General features: G+C 39.9%; 1 protein-coding gene across 15 annotated transcripts in view; it reads left to right on the plus strand.

Annotated features, from left to right (window-relative positions):
- Positions 1-14447, plus strand: part of IL1RAPL2 (interleukin 1 receptor accessory protein like 2) — a 389872-nt gene that overhangs the window by 279672 nt on the left and 95753 nt on the right. For all 15 annotated transcript variants that reach the window (XM_069867567.1, XM_069867568.1, XM_069867574.1 and 12 more), the window contains one exon: positions 10656-10730. In XM_069867567.1, the coding sequence (XP_069723668.1) occupies positions 10656-10730 (75 nt within the window). The remainder of the gene's footprint in view (positions 1-10655; positions 10731-14447) is intronic.

The following is a 14447-nucleotide window of genomic DNA, read 5'->3' on the forward strand; positions in this document are numbered from 1 at the left end:
GAGCTACTTCTCCAACAGTGTCTCAGTGGCTGACAGGTAGGAGTAGTACTGATTTCTGTCCTGGCAGTGGAATGGAGAAATTGCAAGAGAACAGAAACCCCTCCTCCAGGAGCCTGTGTATGTGCAAGTAGCTCAGGCAGAGGCATGTGGAATGTCTGGGTATGTGGGTATCCCATCGGTGTCACATCCATGCACCGTTCACAGAGAGCTTCTGCTGCCTTGTCCACCAAGATTGGGGAAAGCAATTTCCGCTTCCCACACGCTTTGTCTGTATAGCCCTGGCTGAGAGGAAATTCAGCTCTGATTTGTTGGTGACAATAGGGTGGATTCCTCTTCACTGTGCTCCGCTCTTCTCCTGCTCTGCTCCTGCTCCTCTCCTTTCTTCTCCTCAAAATGTACTGAAGGACTAAATCTTTATCTGCAGCTATTTGAAGTGCCTTCGGGACTGTTGAAACTCACATTTCAGGGGATTTAGAAGCTAGGCCCTCCAGCAGTTTCTGCTGCATACAGTATAACCTGTGCCCAGATTGACCTGTGGGATAGGCACAATCCATCACTTACTCATTTTCGGCTCCTCTGATATAAACCTTTGGTGTGTTGACATCCTGCTTGGCAGCGGTCACATAGATTCAAACCAAGTATAATCCCAAAGACTTTTTTTTGGCCATGTCTTCACTCTTTTCCATTGCTTTCAGCATTGCCACAAGGTCTTTGAATTGTTTCACTAGGAAGTCAATTTGTTCCTCTGAAATATGCTGTGTGTCAGTGGGCTTGTTAATGGGGATGTACAGGAATGCATCAGTAGGCACTGGAATGACATTTATGCTTGAGCTTTTTGGATGTGTAGGTCTCTATGCAGCCTTTAGTCACATTCTCCTTGGAGGTTTGCTTGCCATTCTTTGCCTCTCCACTGACCATTAAACATTTTCAAGTAATAGTTAGTCTTAAAATATTACGTGTTTGTTGCTGAGCAGTTTCCTCCTGTAAACCTGATGCATGGGAGTGAGAGTGTCCACTGACATAGGATGTGAATCATTTATCTGGAACTTGTTTTATTAAAGCTGTCAAGTTTCCCATAGCGTCTTTCCTTGAGGCAGTGCTTTGCGCATTTTTTGTGTATTTTTGTGAAAAAGAAATTGCATTCTTGGATCAGAGAACTTCTTTGTGTTGGACAGTGGCTGATACTGAAAAACTCAAGTCCTACTCTGATCAATGGGGGAATATTATGCTTCCCATTGGCTGGTATAAACTCTGATGAAAGTCTTGAAAGGCAGCGATGCTGATTCCGAAAATGGGTCATTCTGCTAGAGATTTCTGTGGATGCTACTGGTTGGGGGTTTTTTTTAATTCTTTTAAATTGCTTGCCTCCAGTAAGAAAACAAATTTCATGGGTTAACAATCTTCTTCATTTCATAAAGCATTGTCATTCATCAGATTTACATTTTCTTGATCCTCAGTCATAACATGGGATAAACATTACTGAGTGTATCTATGATTTCTTTATGTGCCTATATTATACCTGCTTTTATTGATTTTCCTGCTTGTCCAAACAATAATGACATGATTTGGCCCATTTTTTTCTTAACAATGCTACATGTGCTAAGTAGATAATTCAATTCAAAATTTCTTCAGTGGTAAAATGAAAAAAAAAAGATAGCAAAATCTAGTGGAATATATTTTGCAGCTTTTGAAAGCAAAAGAGACAAAGAGCCTATATAAATATTACGTAAACATTTTATGATAAGGTTTTCCTTGTCAAGTATAGTAACATTTTTCATCATTGTAGCAAGCTTTGGAAGCCAGGGTGTTAATCCAAAGTACACATTAGAATTATTAGGCAGGATGGGGCAAGGTGAAATTTACTCATTAATCCCCTATGGAGTGAAATCAATGGGCAAGAGATGAATTAGCGGAAGTTCCATGTGTTTTACATGTGAAAGTTATTAATCTAAAAACCTGAAATTCCATTTAAAAGTTGCTTGTGCTGTGGCAGCTTTGAAATTGTGATGATTCTGCTGAACGTCAAAGCAGGCTGAGGTCTTACAGTGTGCAACTTCTACTCATATCAGAAGTGCAAGTTTTAAATGGTTTCTACTGTCTTTTGAGACTTCAAGGGAAATAGATTTTTAATGTTGATCTTCAGTATCTCTGTCATCTTTGAAAAACCACACAGCAATGTTTGGTTTGTAACAAAGGCTTTGACTCGGGGCTCTCTCTGGGCACAGGTAAGTCATGCAGTTACCTGAAACAGCAAACTAAGAGAGGTGGCAAACTGGCATTGCTCTTGCTTCACCAGATTGTGCTGGAATCTGCTGTTGAGCTTGAGCACTCATTGTTTTGCCTAGATACAGTACCATAAGTGCTTCATACTCAGCTCAGCTGGCATTCATCATCCACAATATTCTCCTTCGACAGACTATCTATATTTAATAGGATGTTTTTAGTTTCCAGGAATAATGGATTATGTTGAGTTTTATTAAAACAATGCATAAAATCCTCTCGATGATAATTCCTGTTGCTGTGGCTGTGCTGTGGTGCAGTAGTTCACTGTATGCGAGTGGTCAAATTGATCATGGAATATTAATTGGTTGTGAACTGCAGGCTTTTGGTTCTCTGGCTTCTGGTTGACAAGAATGATCACTTTCATTTGCATGCAGAGTCTCCAGCTGTCCCTTCAAGATGGATGATGGGATCTGGCTTCATCTGTCACCACTTCTTTACTTTTTTATAAGACAGAAAGAAAAAAAGAATTTTAAAAGCCAAAAGATAAGATGTCATAAAATGTTCTTTGCAGATTTCCTTGAAACTGAGGGTAATTTCAAGCATCTTACTTCTGCTCAGAGTCCAAGAGAAACATTTTGAGTGCAGATGAAATTTTGTGTCCTTTGTGTTAAATACACACCATTCATTAAATAAAGCACACTCCGTTTGAGATTTCCATGAATTGTATTGCAGGGAAATGTAATTTACATTTAGTAACAATTTATTACATCTTTTTATCGACTTCAGAGGAAACGCATGCTTGCTTCATAAAGGAAAGCTGCATAATCCACATTAAGAAAAGGAACAAAATGATCATGCATAATCTAATCCAGTCTGTGAAATTTAGAAATGCAGTGAAAGGAAAGGTGTGTTGGCAACCATGGGAGGAAGGAAACTTTATAACATCAATACAGTGACAGTCCAGCTAACAGAGTTCTGCCTTCCAGCACCCATCTTGCAATGACTCTAGCGACAGCAGTGTCAGTAACCCAAACTATCGGTGTCAGTAGACATTTCACATCAGGAGATGCATAAGTCAGCTGCCACTGGTGTTTAACGTGTATATTGCAGTAACGTTAAGTGTTCAGCCCTGATGTAATTACCTTGTGATGGGGACCTTGTGGGATTTTGCCATCTGTGCTGAATTAATATGCAATCTATGCTATTGTTCCTGTTCTGTTTCACCAATGTCCTCCTAAATTATATTCTACTGCATAAGTTCCCCAGATCTCACCTTTTCATTTTCTATAGCCCTACATGACTTGATTGCCTTGTAAGAAGAGGAAGAAGGTCCTGCACAAATCGGAAAACAAGATCCCAAACCCAAAAATCTAGTTAATTTCTACTTTTTGTAACATTGTCATGCATTCAACAGAGATCACATAGTACTGATACTCCTGCTTTTCTCTCCAAAGCAGTTTGGCTATCTCTATGCGCTCTGATAGCTGAAGACATCTTCATTGAGAAGGCTGGCAGCAAGTCCTCTTGTCAGAGATGATCTTGCACCTGGAATTGCCAGCTGCTGTTACGAGTTTTAAATAGTTACTATGGGCTGCAAGGTCATGCCTGCAGTAGAAGCTACTGGAACAGCTGACAAGAACAGGACAGACACAGCTAGTTGTTTAGGATTGTGACTGCTTTCAACGTCAAGGGGGCTGCAGTCGTGACCAGCTGCTTCTTAGTGCCAGTAGTATGACCTGTCAAACACGTGTCTGTTCCAAGCCATTGAGAACTTAATAAGTTAGAATCAAAACTACCAAGAGCATTTAAGTGTCTCAAAATTCATTTCCCTTGGGAGCTGGACACACCATCTTCCTTAAAACTGTGATTTGTTGTCCTTCTTTCTGTCATAAAAAGAATTCATGTGATTAATTCCAATTATTTATTGCTAATATAAAAATGCTAAACTCCTTCTTGCAGAAAATTGTCCCACAGAGGCAGACCAAATAATGCACTAAGGCACTCTTTATCCTAGGTAGAGTTTTCAAAAAGTGATATTCCTGGTGATGGTGGCAGAGGGGAAGTCATACAGTGCTGTATCATTTCACCCTATTGTCCCAAAAGGTACATTTCCTTCTCAAACTGTAATAGAGAAAAACTCTTTGTCCCTGCTTAATGACTCCTGGCTTCCACACAAGTTCTGAGTTTACTGAGTTTGAATTTATTGAGAATAAGTTTTTGGTGGTTTTTTTTTGAAAGTGGAGACATATCCTTTGACAACATTTTGTTGCCATGGCTTTATTTCTGTTACAGCAAATGATGGATGGAGGTGAGATCATTTTGTCAGCTTGATTCTGTAGAGAAGGAAAGGCAGCAGAATTGCTGAGCGCTGGAAAAGTGTGTTTTGAGTGACTGGTAGAACACACTACAATACAGCTAATTGGGGAACAGTGTCCCCACATATACACAGCCTCAGAAAGTTGCATTTTTAAGAATTCGTTGCTTTATGTGGTTTTCCACTGCTTTTCACCTTCTGTAGTAACTTACTGCCGTGCCAGGAAAACAAAAAGCGTTCCTTCTGATCTGGTAGTGAGACCTGCTGGTGAACGTATGCTAAAGGCTTAGTCCACAGAGCATGCTTATTACAAGTCCAGGTGGGAACCTTGGGCTCTTTAGACCAGCTTTTAACTCCGTGAGTGTACAGTTTGGTCCCTGGAAGCCAAGACTATAGCTGTCACATTGACAATTACAGCTGCACAATTGGCTCACACATTTGCTTAAGTGTAAGCAGCGATATAAAAGATAAAGCAGTAGCAGGTCAGACCTGAAGCATTTTACTGTCAGCCACTGAGAAATCTGTTGGCACAAGCTGGGATTTCAGGTATGTTTTTTTTTCAAAAAGTATAGGGCTGAGCTTCTCTTAGCAACATGTGCCCTCTGGTTAACATATTGATTTAGCTTTTTGCATGCGGTTAGTTCCAGCTTCATCTATGGTGTGAAAGTTGCAATGTTACTGCCAAGATTTTTAGATGCCAAAGTAGACCTAAGCCATGCCTGGAAGCATGTATGTTTGAACTAGGAGTGAACAAAAGCTAAACTGTGGGTACGAGCTAGTTTCAGATTAAGGATTTGGCATAGTGCTATTTGCCCCAGAGGATGCTATTCAAACAGATTGGTTCTGCTGTCAAAAGGTTAGCCAGATTCTTGATTGAATGGTACTACAGGCTCTGTGTTAATTGATGGTGGGAAAACGCCAGATCCTTTGATTGAAGGAAGTAGGTTGGCATGCAATTGTCTCAGAGAAGATTTGAAAGAATTTTGCATCTACTTCATATTTGGATAATTGTTCTTTTCATCATTGCAAATTACATGAACATATGTCCAGGAGCTACATCAATAGCAAAATTATAGAACAGCAAATGTACTTTGGGTGCTTATCACAAGTAGAGAAGTTATTATCCACCCTGAGGAAGAAGAAAACGTTTCCCGGCATTTGACTAGTTCTTAGCCACATGTGAGTTACCATTTTTAGCCTTCTGCTTTCATCTTCCTTAGAAGAGTTATCTGGTCTGGAAAACACTCCAACTGTGCTGAGTCATCAAGAACAGGCCCTCCAAATCATAAGCAGCTGAGATTTCAGTGCATGACCCCGGTGCTGACTGGCTTCACACTGGCAGCAATTCAGGTCCTTGGAGCACAGGTGATGCCTGTTGGCTTAGAACATGCCTTTGCATGGCACAGGGGGAAGGTGATTTGCATTAAATTCAGAAGTTGTGTTTAACTAAGCAACTCAAAGATTGCAGGAAGAGATTTGTGTTGGTTGTAGCAACAGCTTGGGCTGCCTGTCTCTCGCTGTGGTTGCTGTAAAAGAAGTCTGACTGGAGTGGGGAGAGTACCCTGAGGCTGCCGTAGGGGGAAGGTAGGAAATAATGTAGGGAAATAGAGCTGTGTTAGATAAACTGTGAAGGAGCTGATGCTTACTGAGATGTCTGGTCGTTTTTCTAACTGGCTACCCTTGTTTATCCCTAAGTAACGATATCCTAAAGCTGACTGTTTTCAACTGGTTTGTGCTTTTTCAAGAGAAGTCAGTAGTGTGTCAGATATACATTTGAATATAGAATGAGAGATTTTTGAAACAGTAAGGCTCTGGTAGGAAGAAAATGAGCTTCTAGGCTCTTATGCTGCATTGGCACTCAAAAAGCAAGAGCAGTTCCTTCGAGGCTGTTTTCTTCTTCAGTTGGTCCTGTGGGTAGCTAAACATTGCCCTGTCCAGAAAGTCATGTTCTCCATTGTCTGCTGGAAATGAGAGTGCTCATAAAACTGTTCTGAGAATTAAAGAAACTTCTCTTAGAGGAATGGGAATTTGAATAAATGTTGTTTATGGACTTCTGTCGAGTACAGAGATCTTAAAATATTAGAATCCCTCATAGCCGATAGTATCTTGTACTGCCTTACTGTTTAAGAAGGACAAAAAATGAATTTCATAAGGTGAATAAATGATCTCATGTATGACCTTTAAAATAAGAATGGCTTTTGTTTTCTTTAAACACATGTGACATTGAAGCATCAGCAGCTTATTGCCTTCTAGACTCAAAATCCCTTTGGGCCATTTCTGTTCCTACATAAAGAGCTCTGACAGGCTGCCAGTTTGTTATAATGATTACTCTCCAGGAACTATATGGCAAAATATAACCATTTAAAATATGACACGCAGGAGCACATTAAGGAAACATCCAGAGACTGCAAGTAAAGCAAAGGGGAAACAGGGGGAAGCCCTGATCAGGTTGAGTCGCAAGGGATACGGGTAGGAATGAGATATGAAAAGAACATTAAGCAAGGAAGCCTGAGCACACTGGCACAGCATGGATGTGGCTACCCCAGCAAGTTTCTTCCATATCCCACAATGCACACAGAGTACAACTTAGTAGCAGAGATTAAAAATAATAATACAAGAAATGACTAAAGGTAGCAACAAAAGCCTAAAAAACTAAGGAAAAAAAGCTAAGGAAAAGAAAGTGTTGGTAATATACCAGAAAGTGAAACTGCTGAAGCTCTTCACAGAGTACAATGGATGTCATTCAACTGAGATGCGAGGTTTTGGGGTGATTGAGCTGCCCCCCCTATCAAATTTCAACCCAGAAGAAAATTTACCTGGTATATCAAGTTGCTTGCTATTGTGTTCTCAAACTTATTCCATTTCAGCCTTTACTTATGAGGTCTCACGTGTGTGCACTGAGCTTTTAAACATCATAACATTTCCTGAAGGAGTTCTGTAAAGGGTTGGTGAGAGCGTTGCTTGTTCTGACCTAGTCTGGACAAAGGGCTTGATGCTGTTAGCACTGGGGTTAACTCCCCAAACTGTTTTGCAGCCACTGCGACCTTTCCACCCCCTCCAGTGCATTTTGTAGCAGGCTTGTATGGAAGCTTTTTTTCTATAATGTAAAGACCAGTTAAGTGGGGAGTGATAGTGGATTTTATTTTAAATAACCCAACTCCTCTTTTCGTGTTCCATACTGGAATTGGATAGTAATCTCTCTAATTTTAATTCTCAAGTCAAGATATTTCCTTTGAATCTTTTTTTTTTTTTTATTACAACAGTTCTTCTCTTGTCTCACAATGTCTCTTAAAGAGGTTTTCAGTACCATGAATACCGTGTTTATTCTGCTGTTCTTTTTCTCTAAAAGAAGCTGAAATTCCTTCACATTTGGTAGGAATGGTTGGACTCGATGATCCAATGGGTCTCTTCCAACCTGGTTATTCTATGACTCTATGACTCTAATAGCTGCACATCTCTGGCAGTAGCCGTTCTCTTGTCTGTGCTGAGTAGCACAGTACTCCTGCATTTACATATAGGTCAATGTTAAACTTCCTAAGAAGTCAGAATTATGCACTTTCTAGGCCAAAATTGCGTTTTCTAGGTATTTTTGGCTCACTCTTTTAAGAAGTTACTGACCTCAGCCGCACAGGGGCAGTTAAGAACATCATTAAATTTTTACTACCTTTGTAGTACTTGCTTCTCCTTTCTCCTTCCAGCAGGCAAGTCTGCCTAGACGTTGTAAAAAACAATAAAGAAACACAAACCAAAATTGCGAAAAAGCAGTATTGTCAGGTTGTGACTGTAGTGATGAGGTTCCCCCATAGCAGATGCCAGGGCCAGACGACTCTTCCTCTAATGTTTCTGTGATGAGTTGAGAGAAAATGGCAAGCAATCCCTATGAAAGGGTCCTTCTTGTAGCTGGCAGCAGGTTGCAGTTCACCCAATGTAATTCTAGTCCAATGCCTATTGCTTCTTTCCAACTTATTTATTTACAGATATTTTTCATTTGAGGAATTATAATAAAAGCAAAGCTTATATACATGTTGAACAAGAAAGTGTCACTACGGAAAATATACTCTCCTCCTTACTAACTGTTCTGGCTATCAGCCTATTGGGATTTCCTGGACAATGTACTTCTTTCCTTAGGTGTTGGGAGTCAGCTTCACTTGAGGCAAGTTTGACCTTCAAGTGAGAAATTTACTGTTTGAATTAGGGTGGGATTTGTGGAGAAGCTGGGGAAATAGTTATTGATCTTCTCTCCATCTTCTCTTGCATACAATGGGATTTTATGAGGAAGAGCATCTAAAAAGCTTTTAGAAATTTAAAAAGATCCATTGCTTAAAAAATAATCGGTGGAGTGTTTTCCCAAGTCCCTTGGGTTTCATGCCCAAAACTCCTACTTAGAAATTTTCAGCTTTCATTAGGGCTGAAATTACTTAAAAAGCAAGTAGTTAGAAACTACTTATGCATTTAGGCTTGGCAGTACTTTTGCCATATTCTCTAATGACATTCGGATGACTTGGGTGCATTAGCACAGCAAATTAATTATTTGTTTCTTCCAGAAATTTCCTACTTACAGGCTAATCCCCAAATTATGCAATTGTACAGGTAGCCTTGATATTGCTTCTGAGCCTGTCTTGTGACTTTGCATTCCATGACTTCTCATTAACAGAATTTCCTGTTTATCTTTAATTCTGATCCCTGCTTGTGGTTATAGTCTTAAAATACTGCTGAAATCACTTCAGAGATGCCTCTGTTGTCCTTGTGGGTAAACTGTACAAGGTGTTCTTACAAACTCACATGATTTTGATCTGTATTGTTGGCTGCTGATTACTTTCCAAAGTGCCTATTATGTGATAAGTAATGCATGGCTGTAGCATCAGTAGAAGGAACCTCGTTTTAATTTAAATGGAACTGGGGAAGTGGATTGTGCTGACAATCACTTCTTAAGGAGTTTTAAAAAGTGTCAAATATGTAGTAAAATCAAACAGGTATTTCTTCAGTACAGTTTGTCATTTTCTGTAGATATGGATGTAAAAATCTTACACAGCTGTCATTCAATAGCTGGTTATCAGAGCCACATTAGCAAAACATGTGACTGCTGTTCCTCTACTTCAGGCACTCAGCCAGCTTGTTTTAAAGCCCTAGAGAAGGTGGGTTGGTCCATTGGTTCATGCTAAAGCAGACTTGGGGGGAGATGGCTTCCCAGCGTGCCCGTGGCTCAGGCTGAGCTGGGAGCATAGGACAGGAGTTTGTAGAGCTTAAGTTCCCTCCACTTGGTGCAGGGAGAGCTGTTGCCCCAGCTGTTAGCTTGAGCTACCACACCTCTGGGTAGGCCTGGTTCCTATCAAGTTTTGAAACACTGAACTTCATGTGGTGCAAGATATTGCATTTGATGAAAAACAGTTCTCCCCTTCTCCAGGAATACTCAGCCATTTATTTCAAGCTAGCACCAAACCTGTTTACAAAACCTGTTTGCACTCTCTGGCGCTAAGCTCTCAACCCTGGTGATAAAGTCTGTGTCTGCGCTTTTCAGTAGCGGGGTTATCTGTGACCATCTATCCCAGTGGCTGGAGCAGTCGCTGGGTGGGACCAGGCTGGGGTGTTGTTTCCTGCTCTTAGCTAGAGACACGTTTGTGTAGCAGAGAGCAAGATCCCCACTCCGGCTTTGAGAAGAGGGTCTGGGTGCCACCCCTCTCAGCTGGGTGGGAGCACAGGCTGGGTGTGAAGCTGCTGGCATTCATCAGACAAGTTTCTTTGAGCATCTAAATACTGTTTTGGACTGGTCACAATGAATATATTTGGTTGGCATTACAAATTATTGTGTTAACTTTGCAAGGTGAGGATCCAAAAATGCTCGATCTGGCTATTGTATATGGATTAAAATGAGAAATGGAGATTGATTTGCTGCTTTGTATTACAAATTTAATTCTTGAAATAGCCCTTTTCAATGGAATTAATGGGCAACCACAGGCACTAGGAAAGTGGTGACATTGGCAGCGTGACAGCCTTATTATGTAATTAATATTTACGTGCCATCAAGTATACAAGCATTTGATTGCTTACATGACAGAACTTTTCTTTTGCAGTCATTGGTCTCAATTTTTCCATTACATTCTCTCATTTTCTTTTCTAGCTTTACTCACAGACAAACCTCCAAAGCCATTGTTCCCCATGGAGAACCAGCCAACTGTTATAGATGTCCAGCTGGGTAAGTCCACTTCTGGGAATAATAGATCCTAAACTTCCACTCTGGTAGCAGATGGGAAAGATTGAAAGTGGTAAGAAAGGTTTAGTGGTACTGTTACTACATGCAAATCAATTTGCAGCTTCTCGTTTATAACTGTACAATTTACTGCCAAGGCAGTTTAAGGGAATGAACTTGTGTAACACCAGGGGGTGGCAGGACTAATTGGTTACGTTGGGTATTAAATATAAAATGCTGCTGCTCTTTTTAATGTGTGATTGATAGACTAATATATGTCTACATTGGTGCTGTATTGATCAGTTGATGTTCATCCCAAGACAAATTTTCTTATAAAAGAAGTGCTGATTCCTTTTAAAGTTAATGTGAACCAGTGTATTTTCAGGTTGTTCTGAGTGCTTACCAGAAAGGCCTTTTGAATAAAACGCATGTATGCTTTTCTCACTCCTGTTATATATTCTTTTGTGAATGCGCTTCTCCAAATCTCAGCTGGCAGCCTGTATTTTCTCTCATGTTGAGAAACTCTAACATTAGAATTCTGCTAACTTTGAGGAACCGTGGGGCATCTTGGTGCTGAAAGAACTGCTTGGCTTTGAAGTTTCAGAGGCTTTTTCAGTGACTTAAAGATAGATTTCTAATTTTGAGAGGCGGAATTGGAGTTGCTGTTGAGGACTGCCATGAGTTTAAATTACAAGAGATGTGTTGCAGATACGGATTATTCACTCTGTGCTGAAGTTGTGGCATTTTCCTTCTTCTTGAGCTTGACTCTCTTCCTTTTATATCAAAGCTGGCTAGCATCCAGTGATGGAATGGTGTTTAAAGGCAAACAGGCTCAGAATGAAACATTTTCAGTGGGCTGATAACATTGTGGTAAAGCTGTTTGTTTCGTGAAACTTCACAGGGTCTTACTTGAGCTGAGTACAAAGGCACACACTTGTCCTCAAACCAGGTACCTAACAATTTCAGTGAAGCACTTAAGATACTATGAAGTGTTTAAAAATCAGTCTTGAATTCTCAAATGCAGTTGTTGGATCATAGTGAGAATACAAATCCTTCGTGACCTTAGCTGATCTTAAAGATTAGCTCTCTCTCATATACCTGAATTGACTCGGGTGTCTGTAAGGGCTTGTACAGGGAAGGCAGCAGTGGATCTGGGAAGCGGCTAGTGCCAGATAAATTCTACAGGTAGGCACAGGTTCCCTTCCACAGGACTTGCATGTCTGTAGCTGAGCAGTAATTTGGCTTAGAAGGGGAAAACACAAAATGGGTCTGAAGCTATAGTCAAAAGCCCACCAGAATAAACAGCTAAACACAGTCATTGAAGTTTGGATCAGCCCAGAAGGCTGAATTCAGCCTCCTGGTCCAGCTTATTAAAAGTCAACTTTCTATTGATTTCCTTTGGGAGCAAACTGTCCCTGCATACATCTATGTAATAAAGGCACTCAAAGAGTGCACATCTTTGTTTCCTGCATTTTTATTCCATCTTCACTTTCTCTTCCAAGTTCCCCTGTTCCATCAGGACTTTGTTTTTGCACTGGATTTCTTTTTTTTCTTTTTTTTTCTCCGTGAAAACATTTTGTTCTGACTGATTAAGAAGCAGTTTGATTAAAAAAAATTAAAATAAACCGTCTCCTCTCCTTGGAGATATAGCTCAGTAATAGGATTTTGGAATATCTCTAGAGGGAAGAATAAATCTTGAATCTTTATACATTGGAATGTAAACCATTAGTTGTCCCCTAAGATCAGGGAATTTACATATGGTGCTTTTTTCTGATATGCTAATAGATTTGGTTATCATCACTAAACCAAATTCATATTATGTGTAAAAGATTAATGCTTACAAAACAACCTGAACTTTTTTTTTTTTTTAACATACAATGAAGTTCATTGATTTGCTTCTTGATTTTAAATGGCAAATAGATAGAGCTAGAGGATTCTCAAGGAGCACCTTCATTTTATGGATGGTACCTGTGGCTTTGGGCTGGGAGGCTGGCTGACACCTCTGTGATGTGCTGCAGACCCTCGCTCTGTACTAGAGCTTTGCAGGAAAGCGAATCATTTGACCACAGCAAAGTAAGGGAGGATAAAGTAGTACCTCATTGCTCTCTATAACTACCTGAAAGGAGGTTGTAGAGAGGAGGGTGCTGGCCTCTTCTCCCAAGTGACAGGGAACAGGACAAGAGGGAACGGCCTCAAGCTCTGCCAGGGTATATTTAGGCTGGACATTAGGAAAAATTTTTCACAGAAAGGGTCATTAGGCACTGGAACAAGCTACCCAAGGAGGTGGTTGATTCACCTTCCCTGGAGGTGTTTAAGGCACGGGTGGACGAGGCACTGAGGGACATGGGTTAGCGATTGATAGGAATGGTTGGACTCAATGATCCGGTGGGTCTCTTCCAACCTGGTTATTCTATGCTTCTATGTAAGGTTATCTGCTAGAGTAGTTTTTTGAAATTTTGATAATCTCCTCAGAGTTTTGAACAAGTGATATTCTTCAGTATTTTATTAGAACTCATAGCAAAGTTTCTGTTTTACAGGGCTGTTAGCCCATTCAGTCAACTCTCCCAACATGCCGACGCAGTATGATTGTGCCACTAAACTACAAAAGAAATGGAGTTTAATCCATCCACTTGTTCTGCAGAGATTATTTTAGATTTCTATTGGAAAACTAATCTTTAAAGAAATAGCTCTCTTTGCTCTTAAGGCAGAGGAGATTAGTGATTATTTACTGTCTTTATCCTTACTGATTAGCGCAATGCAATGCAAAATCTTCCTAGAACTCTAGGCAGTGGCCTAACTATTTAGCAGCTTCTTTGACCTGATTGCAAACTTCAGTATTCACCTTTTGGCTTTCAGCTTTTGTAAGAAGATTAAAATGAAAATAGGTGTGCACAATTCTTATTGACAATGGATAAAAGGGTTCCTACAGGCTTCAAACATGGCCCAGAGCCTTCCTTGTTCTTCTTAAGGAGCATGAATGTACTTCTTGCTTTTTCCATTTCTATGGAATTTGACAGAGATCAAAACCAACCCTGTCAAGGTTAGAGAGAAGCAGAAACTGTAAACTTCTTTCTTGTTTCTGTATTTGCGTGTGCTGGAGAAACAGAGACAGAAAGAGGAGGGTTAACAGAAGGACAAAAGAGCATCCCAGAGGACTAGAGAAATAGTCCAAAACAATTTCACTGTCTCAGATGCTTTACCAGATAATCACTTCATCTCTGAGGTGACCTAGAAAATGACAGATTTTTTTTATTATTATTGTTCATTTGCTGCTTCCGTTTCATAAAAACAGGACTAAAAATTTTTTTTTTTTTTTTTTAGCTCTTTGCATTGGGGTCAGTGTAGTAATAGTTATTGATTGCATAGGATGCAGTGCATTTAATCTTATTATATATTGGCTTTAACAAACAATGTTTATTCATACTAGATATTATATTTTTGCAAATATATTGCATTAATCTGATAATATCATGTTCTTCCTGAGAAAAAGATATCCCTGAGTTGCTTTCATGACATTAAAATCAAATTTGGTAGTATGAGCCAAAATACGTATAATTCATCTGCCCAGGAGATGATGTGGCTTAAGCAGAAGGCTCTTAAGATTGCATTCGAAGAGTTGTATGCCCCAACTCCGTACTTCCACAAACTTTGTTTGTAAAATGTGACTTTCTCCCATGTAAAGCTCTGAATGTGAATTTCTGAAAGCAGTTTGAATTAATTCAA

The sequence above is a fragment of the Phaenicophaeus curvirostris genome, chromosome 13 (assembly GCF_032191515.1).
Source record: "Phaenicophaeus curvirostris isolate KB17595 chromosome 13, BPBGC_Pcur_1.0, whole genome shotgun sequence".
Taxonomy (NCBI): Eukaryota; Metazoa; Chordata; class Aves; order Cuculiformes; family Cuculidae; genus Phaenicophaeus; species Phaenicophaeus curvirostris.